Source organism: Ursus arctos, unplaced genomic scaffold, assembly GCF_023065955.2.
Source record: "Ursus arctos isolate Adak ecotype North America unplaced genomic scaffold, UrsArc2.0 scaffold_12, whole genome shotgun sequence".
In the NCBI taxonomy this organism is placed as follows: Eukaryota; Metazoa; Chordata; class Mammalia; order Carnivora; family Ursidae; genus Ursus; species Ursus arctos.
Window position 1 is genome coordinate 14,695,567 of NW_026622786.1, and position 25,426 is coordinate 14,720,992.

The window sequence follows — 25,426 nt, forward strand, 5'->3', positions numbered from 1 at the left end:
GCCTAACGTGGGACTCGATCTCATGACCCTGAGGTCATGACCTGAGCTGAAATTGAGTCAGATTCTCAACCGACTGGGCCACCCAGGTGCCCCATAATGGTTTATCTCTATCATTGATCTTATCAAAGAACAAGCTCTGGTCTTGTTAATTTAATGAAATTTTTTTGTTATATACTTCACTTACTGTTTCTTTGGGTTTTTAAAAAATACTTCTTAAATTGAATGCTTAACTCATTTGTTTTTAATATTCTTATTTTATGACAAATGTATTTAAGTCACTTAATTTCCATTATTTCATCTTTAATTCAAGGGTAATTTAGTAATAGCTTAGTTTCTAAATGTCTTAAAGCTATTCTTTATTATATGAACTGCTAATCAGTTTGCAGTTGGAAAACATAGTCTGTATAGTATTGATTCTTTGGAACTATTAGGGCTTCCTTTATTACCTAATACATTGTTTATTTTAATACATATTCTACATATGCTTAAAAATAATGGTGAACTAGGGTGTCTTACTGGCTTAATCAGAAGAGCATGTGACTCTTGATCTTAGGGTTATGGGTTTGAGCCCCATGTTTGGTGTAGAGATTACTTAAGTAATAATTAATTTAAAAATAACGGTGAACTATCTAATGAATGGAGTTATTTACTTATCAGTTGGCTTGATCTGGTTTATTGTTTAGGAATTTGATATCTATGCCAATTTTTTTGTCTGCTTCAACTATTAATTTCTCAGCAATGTGTGTGTAAAATCCTCTACATGATGAATCTTATGAATCTACTCATTTCTGTCTGTTGTTTCTTAAATTTGTCACTATCTTTGCTATCAAGATATGTATTTTAATATGCTCTAATTTCTTTTTGGTCTTACTCTCATTCCTTTATCTATTCTGTTATGATATTCTCTGTGCATCAGTTTCTTTATCTGTAGTTAATTTTTACTAGTTTTTAAGAGTAAATATTTGTAAAATATTTGAATAGTGTTTGGCATAGAGTATTATATAAGTGTTTAGTTGGTACTGCAATGAGTAGAAGTGGTAATTAAAGCTATGGGCATACCTGAAATCATTTGAGTTGACATGACAGTTCAAGAAAATAAGAGGATCAATGATCAAGATTTAAGGAACTTTTATTAAATGGCTGAGAAGGGAGGGTTATCCCTTATCCCTCCAAAGACTGAGGACTAGACAAAAAAGTAGGAGGAAAACCAAGAAAGTAAATTCCCAAACGCATCAAGAGTGAAGGAATAATTAATAGTGCTGCTGAGTACAGATCTGAATTAATGTGAGATAAACAGTATTAATTTCAACAGTTGAATGAGGGAGTTAATGAGTACTGTGGATGCTGTGATGTATGTCCGGGACCTCCCTTGAGGTATAAAGGTCTTATTCCACCAGTTGCTGGGAGTGCTGCCAGCAGACATGTCTCAGCTATCAACCTCCTTGAGTAATTGCCTTGGCTAAAGAGATCTTCCTTGCCTCAGGTCATACACCTTTCCTTGGCAAAGTCTGCATTCCTGGGACGCCTGGGTGGCTTAGTCGTTAAGTGTCTGCCTTCGGTTCAGGTCATGATCCCAGGGTCTCGGGATTGAGCCCTGCATCCGGCTCCCTGCTCAGCCAGAAGCCTGCTTCTCCCTCTCCCACTCCCCCTGCTGGTGTTCCCTGTCTCACCGTGTCTCTCTGTGTCCAATAAATAAATAAAATCTTAAAAAAAAAAAAAAGTCTGCATTCCTACTGGGGAAAACTTTGAAAATACATCGCATCTTAGAGGTCTATGTGGAATAGACTAAGGCCTTTGTTGAGACTGGGCATCACAACCTAACTTCTCCCTCTTCCCAATTTTATTTCCTTTCCCTCCCTTCCCCAAATACTGATCCCTAATAAACTTCCTTCACACCAAAATACATTGAAAAAGTCTGCTTCCCAGGGAAATCAATCTGTGACAATGAGTTCATTTACAGGAAGAAGTGATGGACATGAGAACTGAGAATGCGCAAGGTAAGAAATAAATGATAAAAACATGGAAGAAGCCAAGAATGGGCAAATTATTCAAGTAATTCGCTTTCACAGATTGGAGGATGACCAAAACCAAGACAGTAATAAAAGGCTCACCACCCTGCCCTTCTTTAGTATGGGAGATATCTGACTGAAAAATAAATGCCAGTTACACATATAGGAGTCTGTATCTCTGAAACTAACTTTTAACAAAGAGTAACAGCAATTAAAAAGTATTGCTTTCTGTTAATGTGTCAGGACATTAAGCTCTTTAATCAGTATTAGCTCATTAAGGAGTTAGGGGAATGAATAACCAACATTTTAAAAAGATGAACATATGGGCACCTGGGTGGCTCAGTCCTTAACCGTCTGCCTTCCGCTCAGGACGTGATCACAGAGTCCTGGGATCAAGCCCCACATCAGGCTCCTCCGCTGGGAGCCTGCTCCTTCCTCTCCCACTACCCCTGCCTGTGTTCCCTGTCTCCCTGGCTCCCTCTCTGCCAAATAGATAAATAAAATCTTAAAAAAAAAAAAAGGGGTGAACACAAACCTTTGAATTGGCCACCTTATGCCAGCCTCCTAAATTTGAACAGTCAGTATGAGCCAGTTTACATTCATTTTTATTGCCTATACCTGCTAAAACGATCTTCTAAACCACTGCTCCCACAACCTCCTTCTAGCCCCAGCTGAACTAGAATGTTTACTCTTTAAGCCAGAGACTTAACCCGTTTCTCACATATGTGATTCAATAGGAATCAAGAAACTTCTGGAAAGAACTCTGGAGATCCAAATGAAGATGCAAAAGAAAAAAAAAAGATCTATATGGAGAATGAAACTTTTGGAGAATTAATGAATTAACTATATGACCATAAATAATCATTTTAACTGAGGAATGAGATGAGCGTGAGGAGGAGTAAAGGTTAAGACTAGAGGCAAAGCTCCAAGAAAGAGGGAAAAAAAAGAGAAAGCCCAAGAAATACAGCCCTGGCTACGGGCAAGCGTCTAAAAGGTTCACACACCACCAGTGCACAACGAGTCCAAGAGAGCCCTCCGACGTTTTTTAAAGCACTGGCGGGAAAGAAAAACTTACACTAGCGGCGAACACATACGCAGAAAATTTACGAATGACCCCGGAAACATTTTATTTTGCGTAGGTATCTTGAGAATATTCTCCTGTGATTCGTTACTTGATCCGGAAGAAGAGATAACAAGCGTCACTTGCGATTGGATCCTATCATAAGGGCGGTGCTTTAGCGAGCCAGTCACTTTGGCAACCGGACGTGACGATACCGGAAGCCGCTAACGTAGCTTTGCCCGGCTGGCGGCTTCGGTGGGCGGGGTCGGCCGAGCTCGCCTGGCACGGTCTTCTCCACTGACCCGGCATTGCTAGGGGCGGTGCCATTAAGGCCACGCCTTCCGTCTTAACTCCGGATGGCTCCGGAGAGAAGTCTTAGGCTCGCGGGGGCGGAGACTCGGGCCGCTCCTCTCAGAGGCTAGGGCCCCAGCGGCGTCGTCAGCCGCCTTGATTCTTCCGGTTTCTGGTGGCTGCGTCGCCTCCTTCTGAAGGCTGGGAATACGCCCTCTCTAGCCCCTGCTGACTCCCTCGTTTCAGCTTCGAACCTGTCTTAGTTGCTCCGGGACACCTCCCGCCCAACATTCTTTCGCTCAGGTTCTCGCCCTTTGGAGGACCTCGGCCCCCCATTGCCCACTTTCCTGGATGTGCTGGTCCCTCCCACCCCTCTAAAATGTCCAATAACCTACAGAGGGTCTTCCTGAAACCCGCAGAGGAAAAGTCAGGCAACGCCTCGCAGTGGTAAGTACCGGTTTCGAATCTCCCTCGACACACCTGCCCCTCGCCCACCTCTTAGCAGGGTGCCCAGTCGGCCGTCGTTTCGGGACGCTCCGCGAGTCAGATGAGCTTGACCCCGCAGTGGGAGCGACTGCAGGGCTCGTCGCTGGGCCACTCAGAGCCCTCAGAGCGCGCTTCTCTTGGAAACGTAAAGCCTCTTCAGAGCCTGACGCAGGCAGCCTCCAGCGTCTCAAGTTTCGTAGGCGACAGAGTAGATCTCCACGGGAGAGGAAAATCAACATGGCCGACGCTCCTGTGTGACTAAAACCTTCTGGAAGATTCGCGCGCACTCGCAGAAAAACACGCAGCGCCCAGCACGGAATAGCAAGTGCAGCCCAGGTGGCGCTGTACCTTCAGTGAAAATAGCTATTATTTAAGAGAGTTAGTGAAAAAGGAAAGGAAAAATTTGTGTAGTAGATGAGCATATGAATTTAGAAACTGAAAAATTGATAGAGTGAGGGAATGGATTTTTTTTAATTTCAAATAATAGTTTTATATGCAAAGAAAGAAAAGTAGAGTAATTCTCATGTGAAATCGATCCTTTGGAACAGCGTGTTTGAAGCAGGTGTAATGAGAATGCCGTCTCTAATTGGATGTCTCTGTAGAGGAACTCTGACATAGGGAGATCTGGTATTTCTGAAAAAGGCTTAGTTGCACATTTACGGAATAGTTTATCACTGAGTCAGTACTTGTTTTTTTTTTAAGGTTATGTTAGTCAAGATGAAATAAAATAGGAACAAAACTGTAAGAGAAGATCGAATATTTTACGTTGTAGACTCGATGGTTAGTGGATGTATAATAAGTGGTGAAGAAAAACTTAATGGGTCTCTGCAGAAGGAAAATGTGAAGAAAGCATGGAAATTGAGATGTAAAATTCATGGAAGAGGATTTATGTTTGAAGAACATCAGGCTGCCCAAATTTAATCCTAGCTTTGACATTTACTGTTCGTGAAGCCAAGTGCCTTCTCTCCAGTCCCCTTTCCATTGACGAAGAATGCCTAGAGACATTTTAAGGATTAAAAGAATGAGTATATGTAAAGTACTTAGTATGGGAAAAAAGAAAAGCAGTACTTACATGTTAGCTATTATTATTATGAGAATATGAGTTTATTTCTGTGCAAATTTTAGCCCAAGAAGTAGGTTTCTTTTAATTACAAGTAGATGCAAAACGGAATTGTAATAACGACCGAAAAAGCACGCACAATATTTTAAGAAGAAATGATCACCGAATGCGGTGAACCAAAACAATATTGAAGAACTGCCAAGAAAGAACCATTGCATTTCAAATCGTAAAAAGAGCCAGCTTGTGTGTACGTATAACGTTTGTTGGTTTACTTTTGGTGGAAGCTGCAGGGAGAGGCAGAGATAGTGCTCTGTATAGATAACGAAAAAGTAGAACTACTTTGTTCATTTCTTCTCCCTTCTTTTGGTATCTGGATATTTGATGACCTCTAACTCACCCTAACTTAACGCAATTTGTTTTAGGATTGCATTGTTTTTCAATATTAGAAATAAGATAGAATAAGGACTTAGCGTTTTTATTTATTGTGTACTTTAACTCTTTTATCCATTTTCTAAGCCTTTGGTTAGCTGTATTTGGCATTTTTAAAAACATTACAAATTGAATTATATTTTAGTTATGTTCATAAGTCATTGGAAGTTCATTAACTCTTTGGTTTATGCATTGTTTTCATCATCTTCTAATGCATTTATTTCTTCAAATCACTGAAGTTTGACATCACATGTTTGGAACATTTACCAGATGCTTTTCTGAAGCTATTTGACTCTTATTTTGGTTATTGCTTGCATATTTGATTCTGTTCTGTTTTGTAAGTAACAATCTGCAGGACGTACAAGTATAACTTAAAAATCATTTGATTAATGTCAGCTCTTTAATTTATTGGAAGCTTGGTTTCCTTATTTTTCTGATCATTTTGATGGTACTAAATCATTTTCATAAACTTAAAATGCGTATATAATTTTATTTTCTGTAGATGCTTGGATTTTTCTTAAGTTACTGCTGCTTTCTTTTTATAAAGTTCATTATTGCTTTGCAGAATGTTTATTGTTTAACATATCTTTAATCAGGGCATAAAGTAATAAGAATCAAACTTAATCTTAGAGTACAAAGGAAAAATCTGGAAGATACTTGTGATGGTAGGCATTCAGTTTATTTAAATTGGGGCTTTATTTACAAAGAGCCTTGCATCAGAAACCAGGGATGTACTGTATGGTGACTAACATAATGTAATAAAAAAACATTAAAAAAAAAAGAGCAAAGCAGGAGTTAGAATGGTATAGTAGAAAGAAGGTAAGCTTTGGAGTTAAAGCAATCTAGGTTCATATAGTAGTTTACCATTATTATCCGTATATTTCAAACATTTGGTTAAAAAACATTCACTGTGTGCCTCCATGGTAGACTGTACTAAATGGAGAGACTGACTAAAGAAGGGTATATGAACCATGCCCATGAAAAATCTTATAGTCAAGGGGGAGGTGATGTAAAACACTTTTAAATAGTGTTATGCCCAGGATGCTGTGAGAGCATAGAGGAAGGAAAATGTAGGAAAGGTTTCTGAGTTCAGGAATGTAAGTGTCAGCTATTCAATTAAAGATGAATGCAGGCTATGCCCAAAGAGGGAACTGGTAAGTAAAGCACCAGTATGACTTATTACCAGGAGTCAGTATTTTTGTTTGATTCTGTACTACAAGCAGGATAAATAGATAGTTCTTAAGGGTTTGGTTTGCTCTGCTGGAGAGATTAGACTTCATCTACTGGGGGTCATTCAGAGGATTTTAAGAAAAGGTTGTCATGTTCCTGTGTGGATTTTAGATAACTGATGGCAGTGTGGATTTGGGAGTAAGGGATCAGGCATATAAAGATTTTATTTAAGTTGTCCTTTCAGAGCTTTTGAGGGCCTGAACTGGCTGATGTAGTGTAAGGGTTGGATTCAAAGAAATACAGAAGGGAAAATAGGCAGATTTTGTCAGTGAATTAGCATGAAGAAAAGGGGATGGATTATAATGCCAGTTTTCTGGATAGATATTCTGTATAGATATTGGTAAATTAATTGAGATGAGGCAATCACACCAAACAAAAAATAATTGGAGAGGTATTTGAATTTGAAACTCAGGCAGGGTCAGAGCTGAAAATAGAGACTTAAGTCATCACCGTAGAGGTATTATAATAAAAGCCTGTGATGATATGTCTCACAATAATGAGAATTAGGATGTGACTGGCAACTGGCTTCTGTCTGCACTTAATCCTTTGTTCTTAAATTGGGAGCTAAAATGAGTGTCCTCACCAGTGGGCTTGGTTTGGTTTATGCTAAAGTAAATTCAAGAAAGTGGATGGGATTGTCGAAGAGAGCATGTAATTCTGAATAAGTTATTTAGTATTACTGAATCTCCAGCTATAAAATCATAATGGCAGTACCCACATTGCTGAGCTGTTTATCCGAATTAGAGTTAATGACAACTATTTAAAATAATGTATCTATTATATATACAATTATGTATATATATTATTGTATGTTATTACATTATGTATATTGTGTATGAACATAATGTTAAATCATAGATAGATGGAAAAAAGTTTGTCTAGCAGTTGAAAAAAATATATTTTGCAAAAATATCTGCAAAATGTTCATTAGTCTGAGAAATTTTTATCATTCTGTTTCTTATATGTGAATGTTTTATGTCAATATTAGAATAATTTAAAATGTCAAAAGTTATGTAAGTATGTTTAAGGTACTTTTTATTAAAGTTCTCATACCTTTTTATTCAGGTTCTTACATTGTCAAAAAAACTACCTGATTCATTTACTTATTCTTGGACACCAATTGTATATTTTAATGGAATATGATAACTAGCATATATTGGGAATTTAGCATAACTCCAGTCAGTTTTTTTCATTTACTTCTCATAGCAAGTCTTACTGTCCTCATTTTGCAAATGAAACATGCAAAGAAGTTAAGTAAACTTACTCAAATTAATTAACAATTGGAAGAGCCAAGATTAGAAGCCTGTGAACTTTCTAATGTATTCTTTTCACTTTTTTTTTTTAAGTCTTAAACTGTTATTGTGTTTGCAGTATAGTTCTCAGTTCAAACACCAACTGGTTTAAAGTAACTAGCACGTTGATGATTTTTCTAAATTTTTAAGTAACCAAACCAGAGCCTGGGATGCAGAATCTGATTCTAATTTTAGTTCTAACATTAGCTAGCCGAATATGTCTTTTAAGAAACAGAATCCTCATAAGGTTTTAGTTATAGTTACTCTCTTAAATGGAAGGTCTTTTCTAGATGCGAAAAAAAAAGATATTAATTGAAGAAGTGTGAATTCCACCCTGATTTATTATTTCTCTCCTTAGCATTCTACATTCCAGTTTAAATTTTAGAACTCATTCCATTTGCTAGTAGGAAATCATGGTGGTGTGTCTTGGTTTGGTTTGGTTTTTTAATGATGACTTGTAGGTGGAGTTAATTCAGCTAACATTGTTTACAATGTGCCAGTTGCTGTATTAGGTGTAGAGGATATACATATGAATTAGATAACCTACCCTTAAGGAACTTATGGTCTCTGGTAGATTATGTGAATCTCTATTGATATACTGACACAGAAGAAGCTGTATTTTCCTTCATTTTTTTGGAGGGGAAAGGAAGAGAAGAGAGAAAGAATCAATGATTAGACTTGAAAATAGTTTGTGCAATGTAAATGTTTTCTGTAAAGCAAAAACACAGAGGCCATATAATGAAGTATGTGAATGAAGTATCAGAAGCCTGTGTCCTTTGTTTAAAAACCATACCAATTAACCCTGTGTATTCCCATATGCAAATAAGTATAAAAGCATGATAAAAAGTCTGCTCTGTTGACGCTTCTAATCTGTGAGCCAGATGTTATTGACAGATTCATTGACAAAAGTATGTAAATAAACAAAAGGAGACTAAAGAAAAGGTATTGAGATAGTTCCGTTAAAGTGGAGATTTGAAAGAGCTTATATAAGTTTTTTGAGGGCATACTATACTTGGTATTGGGAGAAAAATTACAAAGTAACTGATAGAGTCTCTGTAAGAAAAACAAAATTTTTCTTATTTTTTAGAAGACATTATATAGAAGGTATTATATAACTCCTAGCATTAGTGGCACCAGTGGGAGTCCTTTAGGGGATTTTAAGTTGGAAGAAAATAATGTGAGTTTGAGGGACTTGCAAATATTTATGGAGAAGATGGAGTTGATTCTCAATTTATAGCTATGTTTTAAATTGTTGGAGAAAAGAAAAAATAACCTGAAGAATACTTGGAGTAAATAATGTACTTGGGATAATCAAGAATAGTAAAGAGACCTTTCTGGGAAGATCAGAGATCTTAAGTTGAGAAGTTATAGATGGTACTGTTGTAGGGATTGGTTGGGTCTAGATTTTAGATGATTTTCAAGTCAAGCTGAATTGGCAATGATGAATCATTGGAACTTTGAGAAAGGAGGTAACGGGATGAAAACAATGATTTAACCTGCCAGAGATGCATTATAATAGTTGCTGAAATCAGAAAAACTAGTTTAAAAGTCAAGCGAAATATAGGGGTGAGATAATGAGGACTAGACACAAGGTGTTGCAGGTCTGATCTAGGTAGTAGAAGTGGCAGTGGTGAAAGAGAAGAATGAGTAAGAACTGTAAAAAGGAAAAAAACTTTACAGACTCTGATTCATTCACTATGCGTTTATTGAATGTTTACCCTTTGTAAGCATCTATACAAGATGCTTTGGGTGAATCAAAGGTAAATAAGAAGGGTGCTAAAGGTAAGTCAGAGATGAATAGGTGATTTAAAACCTAATTGACTTGGGAAATAGTAGTGCTGACTTATGACTGGATGACTGGATGGTAGGATTAGAGTACTAGTTTTCAGTAGAGAGTAATTTTAACTTTAAAGTCGTGGTTTAAAAAAAAAATCATAGGGTGCCTGGGTGGCTCAGTCGTTAAGTGTCTGCCTTCATCTCAGGGCGTGATCCCAGAGTCCTGGGATCGAGCCCCACGTCAGGCTCCTCTGCTGGGAGCCTGCTTCTTCCTCTCCCACTCCCCCTGCTTGTGTTCCCTCTCTCGCTGGCTGTCTCTCTCTCTATCAAATAAACAAATAAAATCTTAAAAAAAAAAAAAAGTCATGGTATTAAACGTGAAAATGGTGAAACAACACAAATATGGAATTGAGGTCAATATTAGGGAACAGGAATAAAGGATTTAACTGTGGGAGTCATTATTGCAAAGGAAATCATTGAAGCAATTGACGCAATAGTGGAAATAGTTGGTACAATCTTTAAGGAAGAATGTCTTGAAGGAGAAACAGTCTCAAGAGTTGTGCTTTGGGGAACAGTCATAGTTGGATACTTAAAATGCAGAAAATGAAGAAGAAAAGAAACAATAAGAAAAACAAGCTAATTGCCCAATGGAAATCATATTTGGTAGAGGTTCACAATGCGCAGTTAGCTAGCAATGTCCGTTTAGGTAGGGAGCACTTAGACAATGAGGATAAAGACAGATTTAACTGTGAGAACAATATTTGATTATCTTTGAGAATGAGATATAGTAGAATAATGGGAAAGAAAATAGACTGCAAAAGAGAGTGAATTTCTAGACAACTTTCTGGCATATCAGTGACAGGAAGTTGGTAGGTGGTCTTAATTGATTTCCGTGGGCATCATCTTCCAACTTCCTGCCACTGCATTTGGAACATAGGTCATAATCATCTCTCTAATCCTATGTGACTTTAGCATCTATATGGATAATTTCTGTCATCTAGTCTTTCAGTACAAAGTTCTTTTTCTCTGGTGGTCTTATTCTTCATTATGTCGCCATCCATCCACTTCTGTAATTCTTATTGTCAGATGCAGTTGCTGCATCTATGAAATTCTTGATTCAGGCATTCTCTTTTCTAAACACCAGTTGCAGTATTTCTAGCTTACTTGTTTAAATACCCCACTCTGACTGTTTTTTAACTTTATCTGGCCCTCCAGTCCAATAATCCCTTTATTTTCTGCTTATACCATTGCCTTTTGTGTTCTCATTTTCTTCTCCTCCTGTTTAGATTCTATATTTCATCATTTTAATAATTTTTACCAATATCCTAAGCTCTTTTGTTCCTCTTTGATTTTTTTGCACCATTCTTCTGAAGCCACTTCAACCCTGGATGAACTCAGGGACTTGCTTTTACTTTGCTTATACCTGGTGTAAGAAAGAAAATCACAAAAGCACAGATTGGTCTCACTATAAAATCATAATCACTACCCATATCCTTGGGCCATCGGCGTTGTCTGATGACTCTAATATTTTCTGAAGTGAACTTATTCTCTCCCAGACTGCTTCAGATCGTTTTGATTCTCCTCAAATTTCTGTTTTTGCTCCTATTCTTAGCAGATGACATTATGTCCTTTTCACAGGAAAATTAAAGCCATTAGATCAGAATTACCTCAACCTTCTGCCTTGTCAATTTTTGCCATTCTAACTGGCTTAAGGTGGTATCTCAATGTGGTTTTGATTTGAATTTCCCTGATGGCTAATGATTTTGAACATTTTTTCGTGTGTGTTAGCCATTTGTATGTCTTCATTGGAAAAGTGTCTGTTCATATCTTCTGCCCATTTTTTGATTTGTTTGTTTCTTGTGTATTGAGTTTGAGAAGTTCTTTGTAGATCTTGGATAGCAGTCTTTTATCTGTAGTGCCATTTGCAAATATCTTCTCCCATTCTGTGGGCTGCCTCTTAGTTTTTTTGGCTGTTTCCTTGGCTGTGCAGAAGCTTTTTATCTTGATGAAGTCCTACAAGTTCATTTTTTCTTTTGTTTCTCTTGCCTCTGGAGATGTGTCATGAAAAAGGTTGCTTTGGCCGATGTCATAGAGGTTGCTGCCTATGTTCTCTAGGATTTTGATGGATTCCTGTCTCACATCGAGGTCTTTCATCCATTTGGAGTTTATCTTTGTGTGTGGTGTGAGAGAGTGGTCAGGTTTCATTCTTTTGCATATAGCTGTCCAATTTTCCCAGCACCATTCATTGAAGAGACTGTCTTTTTTCCACCTGATGTTTTTTCCACTGGATGTTTTTTCCTGCTTTGTCAAAGATTAGTTGCCCAAAGAGCCGAGGGGCCATTTCTGGGTTTTCTATTCTGTTCCATTGGTCTATGTGTCTGTTTTTGTGCCAGTACCATGCTGTCTTTCTGATCACAGCTTTGTTGTACATCTTGAAGTCCTGCAATGTGATGCCCCCAGCTTTGTTTTTCCTTTTCAACAATTCCTTGGTGATTCGGGGCCTTTTTGTTTGTTGGAGAGTATGTGGAGAAAGGGGATCCCTCCTATATTGTTGGTGGGAATGCAAGTTGGTACAGCCACTCTGGAAAACAGTGTGGAGGTCCCTTAAAAAGTTAAAAATTGAGCTACCCTGTGATCCAGCAATTGCACTACTGGGTATTTACCCCAAAGATACAGACATAGTGAAGAGAAGGGCCAGATGCACCCAGTGTTCATAGCAGCATTGTCCACAATAGCTAAATTGTGGAAGGAGCTGAGATGCCCTTCAACAGATGACTGGATTAAGAAGATGTGGTCCATATATACAATGGAATATTACTCAGCTATCAAAAAGAACATTTTCTCAACATTTGCTGCAACATGACGGCACTGGAGGAGATAATGCTAAGTGAAATAAGTCAAGCAGAGAAGGACAGTTATCATATGGTTTCACTCATCTATGGAACATAAGAAGTAGGAAGATTGTAGGAGAAGAAAGGGATAAAGAAAGGGGGGGTAATCAGAAGGGGGAATGAAGCATGAGAGACGATAGACTCTGAGAAACAAACTGAGGGCTTCAGAGGGGAGGGGGTGGGGGAATGGGATAGGCTGGTGATGGGTAGTAAGGAGGGCACGTATTGCATGGTGCACTGGGTGTTACACGCAAGTAATGAATCATGGAACTTTACATCAAAAACTAGGGATGTACTCTATGGTGACTAACATAATATAATAAAAAATATTATTATAAAATAAATAAAATCTTTAAAAAAATTATCTCAGCCTTCTGACATCAAAGGTATAAACTTAACTGCAAATGTGCCTAACCTATTCTTTCAGTGCCAATGGAAGAAGATATTTCTCCACCTGTCTTCAAGGTTCAATTCCTTTACCTGTCTCCTGGTTCCCATGTCCTATCTACTTATCAAATCTTACACTTAATTAGCTCTTTATCCTCTTCCTCTTGATAACTCATATGAGCTCTAATATAGTCTCTGGTTCATCTCACCTTAAAAAAGAGAAAACAGATCCCTTCTTGACCCCATTTATCCTCCATCTACTTGCCAGTCTTTATCTTACCTTTTGCAGTCAGAGTTCATAAGAGTTGCCCATGCCTTCTATCTTAATATCCTTTCTTCATGTTAACTCCTCTGCAACTTTTTTTTTCTCCACCAAACTGTTTTTTTTTAAGCCATAGTGACCCTCATGCCAGTTTATACATTAATCTACATGCTACTTGGCCTTTCAGAAACTTTTAAATAGACTTGCCCATTTTCTTGAAACTCTCTTCCTTTGGCTTCCATTGCATCAAAATCTCTTGGTTTTCTTTCTACTGCTCAAAGAAAATGGGAAGCTGCTGAATTTAAGCAGGGAAGGGTCAGTTTTAACGTGATGAAAGCTTTTAAAGGGAGAGGATGTGGCTAAAGAAGAGACCAGTTCCGAAGCTACTGTAATAGTCCAAGCCAGAGATGATGTTTGTTTGAATTAGAATGGAGAGAGAGAGTTTGGAAAGAATTGAAAAGATTAAGGGAAATTTAGGAGATAATACCAAATTTTGTGATAGATTAAATGTAGATGATTAGAAAGCAGGAAATTGCTTGTTCTGATTTAGGCATCTAAGATAGATGATACACCATGTATCATAGGGGAAGAAAAAAACCAAACACTGAAAAGGCCATGTTGAGTTTTAAGGTGCAGCTGAGATTCTGAATGGAAATTTCATGAGGGAAGTGGATATATAAGCCTGAATTTCAAAAGGGCTAAGATGCAGATCTTTTAATTGTTGCTGTATAAATGGTAATTTAATTGAAGTCATGCACATAAAAGAAATAATTGGGAAAAGCTTAAGAGTAGAAAGAAAGTTCAGTCTAAGCTTTCGTAAATTCCAACATTTGAAGATTGATTCAGGTAGGATGAGTTGACAAGGACAACCAAGGAATCATTACAGAAGTAGGAGAATGTCCTATCTAGGAAGCCTTGGGAACAGAACGTTTTAAGAAAAGGAGCAAGCATTTTTGTTCTCATCCAAATATAGTGTATCATTTATCTCACTTGATGATAATTGCCTGTTTACATGTCCATGTAACCAACAGTTTTAGTTCTTTTAGGGGTTGTGGGTTGAACTAGCTTGGAGACAAGCAAATATTTTCTGTAAAGGGCCAGATAGTAAATATTTCAGGCTTTATGGGCCATATGATCATTTCTGGGGTAACTACTCAACTTGCTATTGTAGCATGAGAGCAGCCGTACATTAAAGCCGTACATTAAAGATGAGTGTGACTGTGTACTAATAAAACTTTATTGATGGATGCTAATATTTGAATCTCATAATTTTCACAGATAACAAAATACTATTCTTGTGATTTTTAAAAGCCATTTAAAATAGAAAAAACGTTAGCTTGTGGGCTATGCAAAAACAGGGAGGGGGCAGAATTTGGCTGAAGGCTGTAGTTTACTGACACTTTTCCCATAATTGATCCTGGTGCCTGAACCATAACAGACACGTAAATTTTTGTTGAATAAATTAAAGTTGAATAAGTTCAGGCCTTTTCTATGTTTTTTTGGGGGTAGGGAGAATTCATACGTTTGTATTCATGCTTCTCTTTAGAGATTAACTTTTAATTTGCTAAAAGTAAATTTAACATTTTGAAGCGCTATCAAGTGGCCAGAAAACGGTTTTAAATATTTAAAAGGATGTAATATTATTTTGGGTTGCAGAAAGGTAAAACTGAGTTCCAGGGCTTCCTAGAATGCATAGGATTTTTGGCTTTGATTTTTATTAATATGTAGATTTTAAAAATACCTGTGGGCAGTAAAATACACCTTTATATCATTGAGAATTCTAATTATTATTATTATTAGTCTTGAATTTTTGTTTTCATTTGATCTTAGTCATATAAGATCATACTGTCAGTATGACGTGAACTCTGCATTTATGTTGCTAGAATTTAGCATGAGAGACAGTCTATAGGCAAGTGAACAAATAGATTAGTGTATATTGACAACTTGTGATGTGTACCATGAAGGAAATTACCAGGTATAATATTATACACTAATTACGAAAGATAGGCAAAGATAGTTAAAGTGGTCAGAAAATGTATCTCTTGGGAAGTATTATTTATGCTGAGACTTGAGTTCTGTGGGTGGGAGAGGAGAGGGGTACCTAGGTAGAGAGAGAGCATATGTGATTACTCTGAGTCCCGTGAGAACTTGGTATTTTCCAGGAATTGAAAAGTGGTTTTAGGCATAAATAACTTGAGATAACTGTATTGAAGAAATCTACAACTAATTGCTTATATAACAGAGACTGGTATATTTTGGATTTTTAAAAATCAGACAATCTGTACGAAGATATAGCTCCTAAGTATCAGGATCAAAATTGGCTAGGTTAAAAAAAATTTCCAGTGTGTTCCACATTTATTGAAAACCCTTTAGGTGAAATGACGTTGCTGTTGTGTATATGGATTGACAGGCAGTTGAAACTAATGTGAATAATTCTCATACCAAGGGGTGTTTAGCACCAAACTTCAAATGTGCTGAAACAATAAGTCAAGGAAGAAAATGGTTCCTACATGAGTAACTCCATTTAGTCTCAGAAAATGTGGCACACTAAGGTATCACCATAGGAGATGCCTTAAGCAAAGGAAGGATGGCTGACAGTAGGACTTGTGAGTCATTGTCAGTGGGAAGAGCACAACAGATTGATTGGAATGAGGACAGAAAAGAGTGAGGGAAATAGAATAAGCATAAGTGGAGGTGAAATGAGAATCCTGGGCAATCAGAGTGAAGGAGGAAGACAAAAGGAAAATTCAAGTAAAAAAAGAAGGGAGGATGCTAATAGTTTAAGAGGAAAATATTCTAATAGGCATAATTTTATACAGGGTAAAACCTTAGAAAAGTCTAATTTACCCATTGCCTAATCATAGGAGAAATTCTAAATCAAAGCCAATCATATCTTTGATTATCTCTTCTACTTCAAAATCTTTGTTTTGCAATATTTCACTTTGAAAACTCAAAGTGACAAATTATATATTTTTACCATATTTTATAAATTTTTATCTTTTTAAAATAATATTTGCAAATATTTGTTTTTAAATAAAATGTATATACCGTCTAGTATGTTGTATTGATTTACTCAATGTTCTTTTAAGTGTTTCAGGCTGCATGTACCAAGTAGTTCAGACGATTGGCTCGGATGGAAAAAATCTTCTGCAATTACTTCCAATTCCTAATTCTTCTGGAAATCTTATACCGCTAGTTCAATCTCCAGTCATGTCTGATGCTTTGAAAGGGAATACAGGAAGCCCAGTTCAAGTTACTTTTCAGACTCAGATTTCCAGCTCTTCCACAAGTGCATCAGTTCAATTTCCCATTTTTCAGCCAGCCAGTTCTTCAAACTATTTTCTTACAAGAACAGTAGATACAACAGAAAAAGTTAGAGTTACTTCTGTGGGAACTGAAACTCTTACCTCATCAGTTTCTAAAGTTCAGAGTCATGGTGTGAAAATTGATGGACTCACCATGCAAACATTTGCTGTTTCTCACTCCTCAACACAAAATGATTCACCTTATATTTTAGTAAATACTCAGAGTCTTCCAATGACTGTGAAGTCTCCAGTTTTGCCTTCTGGGCATCATTTACAGATTCCTGCCCATGCTGAAGTGAAATCTGTACCAGCGTCTTCATTGCCTCCTTCAGTTCAGCAAAAGATACTTGCAACTGCAACCACAAGTACCTCAGGAACAGTTGAGGCCTCCCAAATACCAACCGTTATTTACGTATCTCCTGTAAATACAGTGAAAAATGTAGTTACCAAGAACTTTCAAAACATTTACCCAAAACCTGTTACAGAAATAGCAAAGCCAATGATACTAAATACCACACAAATTCCAATGAATGTTGCTAAAGAGACACAATTAAAAGGTGGTCAGCATTCTCAAGCTGCTCCTGTGAAATGGATTTTTCAAGAAAAGCTACAGCCTTGCACTCCATCTCTTGTTCCTGTTAAGTCTTCAAATAATGTGGCTTCAAAGATTTTAAAAACTTTTGTAGATAGGAAAAGTTTGGGAGATAACACTATAAATATGCCATCATTGAGTGCTGTCAGTCCTAGTGGGACACAATCCAAAAGTATGCCTATTAAAGATAATGCCTTGGTTATGTTTAATGGGAAAGTCTATCTATTGGCTAGAAAGGGGACAGATGTTTTGCCATCACAAATTGACCAACAGAATTCTGTTTCTCCTGATATTCCACCAAGAAAAGATACATCACAAATAGTGAGTTCAAGTCCAGTCACAGAAATATCCAGAGAGGTTGTAAATATTGTTTTGGCTAAAAGTAAATCTTACCAGATGGAGACAAAATCACTTTCAAATATTCAGCCTGCTTCCATGATCAATCTAAGGGCAGAGAAGAATAAAAAAGTGGAGAAACCATCTCTTTCTACCCCAAACCCACATAATATGAATCAATCCATTAACTACTTAAAACAGAGTAAGACTTTATTCACAAAGCCAGCCTTTCCAGATGGATTTAGTACAGTACAAAATGCCCCCAGAAAAGGAACTATCATCCAGAGCATAGAGAAAATAAGTTCCTCTGTTGATGCAACAACTCTTACTTCACAACAGTGTGTTTTCAGAGACCAAGAACCAAAGGTAATTTTCCCATGTCAGGGTGTTCTTTTTATCTATCTATATAGCAAATTTTTCTTTCTTATTTCTCGAAGTTAGTTACCGATGATACCTCTTCCCCCCCCTTCCCATCCTCCACGCCATCACACAAATACCATACACACATGAATGTTTATTAAGTCAAAGCTTTTATCTGAAGGAAATGTTTGAGGAGGGTAATAGAGTCCAAGCTGTATCTTTCTCTTAAATCATTTAGCATGCCACATCTTTAAAACAAAATCAAACAAAAAACTCAGCAACAAGGTTTAGAAGAGTTGGTGAAAGATAATGTGAATTCAAAGCTTGGTAAAATTCTGTGTGTGTGTGTATATATACATGTGTACACATATATATACATATGTACCTACCTATATTTACTAGATTAATGTTAGTATGTGAAAAGATCAGTATTATGCATCTAGGAGAGCTGGGTTTTTTGTTTGTTTTGTGATGGTAGGGAGATATCTGGCAATTTTTTTAGGTAGATAGTAGAAGGGATAGAATGGGGCTAATCAGTACCTTTCAGTCATTTGTGGAAATAGGATTTATCAACATCTTTTTTTTTTTTTAGTAGACAAGTTTCCCTCTTTTGTTTTAAGCCCTTTCTGACTCTTCAATTATTCAACATATCCACATAGTTACCATTATGTTCTACTTAAGATATGTGTGTCTGTGCTAAGTATTTGTGCCCACTCTTTCCTTATGTAGAGGTCTACTTAATAATGTCAGTGTTTCTCCCCTTCGGTAGGGAATTCATTGAATTCTAGATATGTAAGGAGATAAATTCTGAAGTATAAGATCGATTAAAGGCATAAGACTTTTCCAGAAGACTACAATTTCCAACTAATGTTTTATAGATTATTTTTAACTTGTCATTAGTCTGTATTCTTATTTCAGTTTGAGAATCAACTGTTAACCTTTCTAGTTAGAAAGAATCTAGTTTGCCAGAAAGCAAAATAAAGGAGAAATTTTAAAGGAATAGTTTGTTTGTACTCAGTTAAATTCATTTTTTCAAGTGTGGGTGGTAAGGCAAGGGTAATGCAAATCAACCATTTAGGACTTTAGAGCATGTTGTTTTAAGAAAGATGAGATGAACATTTAGTTGCCAGTCTGATAAAATAGCTTGAGTAATTTGCAGTATTGTTTGTGTGTTTTGTTTTCCTAATTCCAGATCCAGAATGAAATGGCATCAACATTAGAAAAAGTTACTCAAGAAAGAAATGACAAGAACTATTCCCAAGGAGGAAGCAATAAGGCATCATATCTGAAGAATGATGCAGAATTTAAAAAAATATTTGGTCTCACTAAAGATTTGAGAGTATGCCTTACTCGGATTCCTGATCATTTGGGCTCTGGAGAAGGTTTTGATTCCTTTAGCAGTTTGGTGAAGAGTGATACTTACCAAGAGACTGAGTTGATAGTGAAGGAAGAAAAGAAAAAACAGGTAATAGATTTTTCGTGTCCTTTGTAGTTACTCCAAAGGTTCATGAATGCATTTTCTTGTTTTGTTTTTTTTTAGTCTGTACATTAATATGAATGATAGTTGTTATCAAATTTGCATATGTATATATATTATACCAAATCAGTGTTAAAAAGAACCATATATACAAAGGTAAAAATACACCCTCAGTTAATTAAAGATGTTGCATTAAGTGTTTCTATTCACCTGTTTATTTTTTTCATCAAAAAATTATAAGAAAATGCCCATAACTTTTTAAACTAGTTATCCTATTTTGAAGACCCTATCTAAAATAAATAATCCAACATGATCCAATGAGCACTGGGTGTTAAACACAACTAACGAATAATTGAACACTACATCAAAAACTAATGAGGTACTATATGTAAATAATCTAAATGTAGGGAAAATATAAGCATGTAGATGTTCATTGCAGTATTACCTTTAATACAAACGTTTTAAGAACTCTACTTGGTCAATAATGATGAAAAGAAACATCCCTATAACTTTGCCTATTGTTATTCCACTTAGAAATATGTCATTGGGGGGCGCCTGGGTGGCTCAGTCGTTAAGCGTCTGCCTTAGGCTCAGGGCGTGATCCCAGTGTTCTGGGATCGAGCCCCACATCAGGCTCCTCCACTGGGAGCCTGCTTCTTCCTCTCCCACTCCCCCTGCTTGTGTTCCCTCTCTCGCTGGCTGGCTCGGTCAAATAAATAAATAAATAATCAAAAAAGAAAAAAGAAAAAAAAGAAATATATCATTGGGGGCGCCTGGGTGGTGCCATCATTAAGCATCTGCCTTCAGCTCAGGGCGTGATCCCAGTGTTCTGGGATCGAGCCCCACATCAGGCTCCTCTGCTGGGAGCCTGCTTCTTCCTCTCCCACTCCCCCTGCTTGTGTTCCCTCTCTCGCTGGCTGTCTCTGTCAAATAAATAAATAAAATCTTTAAAAAAAAAAGAAATATATCATTATACTGTTTAAAATCATGAACTTTAGATCAGAGACCAGTGAACTTTTCCCAGTGAAAATCTTCCATATGTGCTTACTGTGGAAATGGGGAAAAAAATTAAGTCAATTCTTTTTCTCAAATTCTTTACAAATGGCTGTTATATTTTGGTGATAGATGAATACATCTAATACTTAAGCAGGAAAATGTGAATTAAGCAATTTCTTCTCTGTGAATATTATTAGGACATTGCTGTTCATTTTAGTACTGTACAGTGGTAAACAATTTTTTGCTGTAGTTGTTCTCAGTATATTTTGTTGAGTTGAATTTAATAAGTATTTGTTACCTGCAGACCCTGTTAAATTTTGAGAGCACACTGTGTATGTGGCAATAATTTCTTTTTCTTTTGGAATCTTAACATAACAACAGGGTTTTGATAAGAAAAGAAAAGCAAAAACCGGTAAGAAGATGGATCACACAAAGAAGAGAAAAACTGAGAGTGTTTATAACACAGCTGTAAATGGAGGAACTGATGTCACCAGTTCCCAACTCGTCAACAGTATTTTACCAACTTCGGGTGTATCACACCATAACATTCTCACAAGCCGCAACAAAACCAGAGAAGAAAAGAGAACTGAGGTTGAACGCTGTACCCCTGAGAACCAGGAAAAAGGCACATTGAGTTCAAATGCAGCTTTTGAGCAAAGTCATTCCTTTAATAAAAGTTATACTGAAGATATTTTCCCCATGATGCCACCAGAATTAGAAGAAACTATTCGAGATGAAAAAATAAGAAGACTTAAGCAGGTGCTGAGAGAGAAAGAAGCAGCTCTTGAAGAAATGCGTAAGAAGATGCACCAAAAATAATAAATGTTGTTATACTTAAAGACTGCAGTGAAATAGCTGTGTGTTTTTTTCATTAGGTTAATTATAGATGCATTCTGAAAGTGTCTTTGAATATGAAACTTGTTTTTTTGTCAATTAATGATTAAATTTTATTTAAGGACTACAAAAAAGGTTGATTCACACATGACTCTTGTGAATAATCTACATGGGGTATCTGAATCTTTGTCTAGATACCTTTTTTTGGAAGGAAATATTTTCTATTTTTCTATTATTTTAATTAGAATTCCCAAAGTTTGAATATTTGTGCAAGTTTTTTTTTTTATTGTTTGCATCTTTAGCTGAACCGCTCAGGTGGTATTCCAACAGTAGATAATTATTGTATACTACTGAATTATACAATGCAAGGGAGGAAATCAGCTCTAAGCTTAGCCTTGCCAATGGGCTTATATATGTACTCAGTCTGTATCCATAAAATAATACCATTGTTGTAAATTTTTTTAATTTCATGAAAGAAAATGTATTATAACAGTATTATTTAAAAATACAAACATTTCTCAGAGTGAGGGACACTTGTTCTGTGGCTTTTACAAAGTAGTTTTATGTAATCCAAAATGGGTTTTCAAATCCAGGCTATATAATGTATTGTTTGCTTAAAGTGATACGCTATTATTCCTAGATAAATGCTTTTCATTCTCTTCCTCCTCTTCTTTTTCTTCTCCTTTTTTGGAATATGTACATATGTAACTGTGAAAAGTAAATCTGAACAATGGCCACATTTAATACTTCTTAAAATTGTAAAGTGTACTTTTTCTTAATGGAGGCAAACATTTTTCTGTCTGATTATGTTTGCTTTGGAGACTTTGGGAATTGTGTGGGGATAGGGATTAATGGGAAGAAGGAAAAGTTTACCAAAAAAAAAAAAAAAAAAAAAAAGAAAGAAAGAGAAAGAAGACAAATCTCCAGAAGTAAGGACATGTAAACCCTATACATACTGAGAAGGGAGCAGAGCAAATGCAAACTGATCAACTAAATTCTCCTGCCTTTTGTTTTTTTTTTCTTGTAACAGTTTTATTGAGATAATTCACTTACCATAAATTCACCCTTTAAAAGTATACAATTCAGTGGTTTTTATTATATTCACAGAATTGTGCAACCATTAACATGACCTAATTTTAGGACATTTTCATTACTCCCCAAAGAACCTCATACCCATTAGCAGTCACTCCCCAGATCCTCCACCCCCAGCCCTAGGCAACCACTAATATAGTTTATGTCTCTAGGGACGTGTGGAAATTCATAAGCATGGTAGGAATTATTCAGTATGTTTTCTTATGTGATTCGTTTCTTTCACTTAGCTTAATGTTTTCAAGGCTGTAGCATATATTAGTACTTAATTCTTTTTTTAAATTGCTGAATAATAGTCCATTGTATGAAAATAGCACACTTTGTTTTCCATTCATCTGTTTATGGACATTTGGGTGGTTTATGCTTTTGGCTTCTGGATTTTATGTTGCTATGAATATTTGGGTATAAGTTTTTATGTGGACATATGAGTGTATACTTGGGACTGTAATTGCTGGGTCATATCCTAACTCTGTTTAACGTTTTATGGAACCGCCAAACTATACATAGTCAGATATTTCTTCTCCTCCTCCACCAAAATGGATCTTGTCAAAAACACCAGTGACTTCCATGTTGCTAGATCTCCCAGTTGTCTTCATTTATCATGGGAAAAAACAATTTCATGTATCATTGCCTCCTTTGAAAAATTTTAAAGTGTTTTATTAAAGAAGCAGTATGTATGCATTGTAGAAAATTTAAAAGTACAGCAAGCTAAAGTAATAAAAATTGAAGCTTCATATTCTCATCACACTATAAAATATTAATTTTGGTGCTTGGAGATACGTAATTACTTCTTTCATTGGGTTTACTCACAGGTATCTTATGGTTTTTGGTACAGTTGTAAATGGGGTTGATTCCTTAGTTTCTCTTTGCTTAATTTCTCATTGCTTCATTGCTGGTGTATAGAAATGTAGCACATTTCTGTATGTTGATTTTGTATCCTGTGACTTTACTGAATTTGTTCTAGCAGTTTTCTGGTGGAGTCTTTGGGGTTTTCTATATAGAGTATTATGTTATCTGCAAATAGTGGGGGTTTGACTTCTTCCTTGCCAATTTGGATGCCTTTTATTTCATTTTGTTGTCCGATTGCTGTGGCTGGGACTTCCAGTACTATGTTAAATAACAGTGGTGAGAGTGGACATCCTTGTCTTGTTCCTGACCATAAAGGAAAAGCTCAGTTTTTTCCCCATTAAGGATGATATTAGCTGTGGGGTTTTTGTATATGGCCTTTATTATGTTGAGGTATGTTCTCTCTAAACCTACTTTATTGAGGGCTTTTATTATGTGTGGATGTTGTACTTTATGAAATGCTTTTTCTACACCTATTAAGATGATCATATGGTTCTTACCTTTCTTTTATTAATGTGATGTATCACATTGATTTGTGAATATTGAACCACCCTTACAAACCAGGAATAAATCCCATTTTATCACAGAGAGTGATTGTTTTAATGTACTGTTGGATTCTGTTTGCTAGTATTTTATTGAGAATTTTTACATCCATGTTCATCAAGGATATCGGCCTATACTGTGTGTGTGTGTGTGTGTGTGTGTGTGTGTGTGTGTATTTATCTGGTTTTGGTTTCAGGGTAATGCTGTTCTCATAGAATGAATTTGGAAATTTTCCTTTTTTTATTTTTTGGAATAGTTCGAGAAGAATAGGCATTAACTCTTAAATGTTTGGTAGAGATCTCCTTTGAAGCCATCTGCCCCTGGACTTGGGTTTGTTGGGAGAGTTTTGATTACTGATTCAATTTCTTTGCTGGTTATAGGTCTCTTAAAGTTTTCTGTTTCTTCCTGTTTCAGTTTTGATAGTTTATATGTTTCTAGGAATTTATCTATTTCTTCCAGTTTGTCCCAGTTTATTAGCATATAGTTCTTCATAATATCCTCTTGTAATTTTTTTTTTATTTCTGTCATGTTGGTTGTTATTTCTCTTCTCTCACTTGTGATTTTATTTATTTGGATCGTTTCTCTTTTTGATAAGTCTAGCTAGAGGTTTATCAGTTTTATTTTTTTTTTTTCAAAGAACCATCTCCTGGTTTCACTGATGTGTTCTATTGTTGTTTTTGTTTTTGTGGTTTTTTGTTTTTTCTATATCGTTATTTCTGCTCTTTATTTCCTTCTGGCTTTAGGCTTCGTTTGGTGTTCTTTTTCTAGCTCCTTTAGGTTGGAAATACATAATTAAAGGCTGTTAGTAAATAGATATTTGAAGTCATAGGTCTGAATAACATCACTTACGGAGATGGTTTAAACAGAGGGTAAAATTGTGGGTTCGTGTCTGAGTACATTTAAAGGTTGGGATAGACTGGTGATGGGTAGTAAGGAGGGCACGTATTGCATGGTGCACTGGATGTTATACGCAACTAATGAATCATCGAACTTTACATCAGAAACCAGGGATGTACTATATGGTGACTAACATAATAAAAAAACATTAAAATAAAAAAAAAGGTTGGAAAAAAGGACAGTCATGAATTTTGAGGATTGGAAGAAGTGAAAATTAAATGAATTGTATTTATAAATCCTTGAATAGTGTCTAACACATAGTAAACAATATATCAGTGTTAAATAAAATAAAGTCAACTAAAATCACCCTGATATATTGCATTCATCTTCCATTTCATTTTCTTACCTGTTTGTTTTAGCCTGCTTTCTCCTTTGATTTTTCTGCTGCTTTATATTAAGGTTTTGTTGATCATAAAATCAAGTACCTAAATTTCTTCTGATATTATATACCATTATGCTGAAATGTGGCTTGAATCCTTTACAGCAAAAATCCCCAAAGTTTGTCTATGCTGATGGTCTCAAACTCTTACTTTCTGAAGTTCCCTCAAGTTAGTGTTTTATCTTTACCACTCCACTAAAACTGTGTTTTAAGGTCTCCAAAAACATTAAAAATTTGCTAAATCTAATGTCAATTCTTAGTCTCTATCTTACTTGGCCTGTCAGTAGCATTTGACAATTTTTATCAGTCTGTCAGTGAAATGTGTTTTTCACTCTGCATCTAAAGCAGCATATTCTTGTTTTCCTACTTCCTTATTGGCTGCTCCTTCTGTCTCTTTGGCTGATACCCTACCTTCTCCATGATTTCTTACATGGCTCAGTATGTCTTTTATGTGTATACTCTTGTGTTGACCTCTAGTTCTCACACATCAATGCTTCTGCATACTATCTATCCTCAGGAACTCTCATTTGAACTTCAGCACTGTATATCCAATCATCCTCTTGACATTACCGCTTAGAAATTTGATTGCCATCTCAAAA

The 25,426-nt window shown here is 36.2% G+C and overlaps 1 protein-coding gene across 1 annotated transcript; it reads left to right on the plus strand.

The window, feature by feature from the left end:
* Nucleotides 1–3,345: 3,345 nt before the first annotated feature.
* Nucleotides 3,346–24,760, plus strand: LRIF1 (ligand dependent nuclear receptor interacting factor 1). The gene is made up of 4 exons (XM_026484577.4): nucleotides 3,346–3,807; nucleotides 16,263–17,772; nucleotides 18,959–19,231; nucleotides 20,621–24,760. The coding sequence occupies exons 1-4, from the start codon at nucleotides 3,740–3,742 to the stop codon at nucleotides 21,056–21,058; spliced, it is 2,289 nt and encodes a 762-aa protein (XP_026340362.3). The 5' UTR covers nucleotides 3,346–3,739; the 3' UTR covers nucleotides 21,059–24,760.
* The last annotated feature ends 666 nt before the right edge of the window (nucleotides 24,761–25,426 follow it).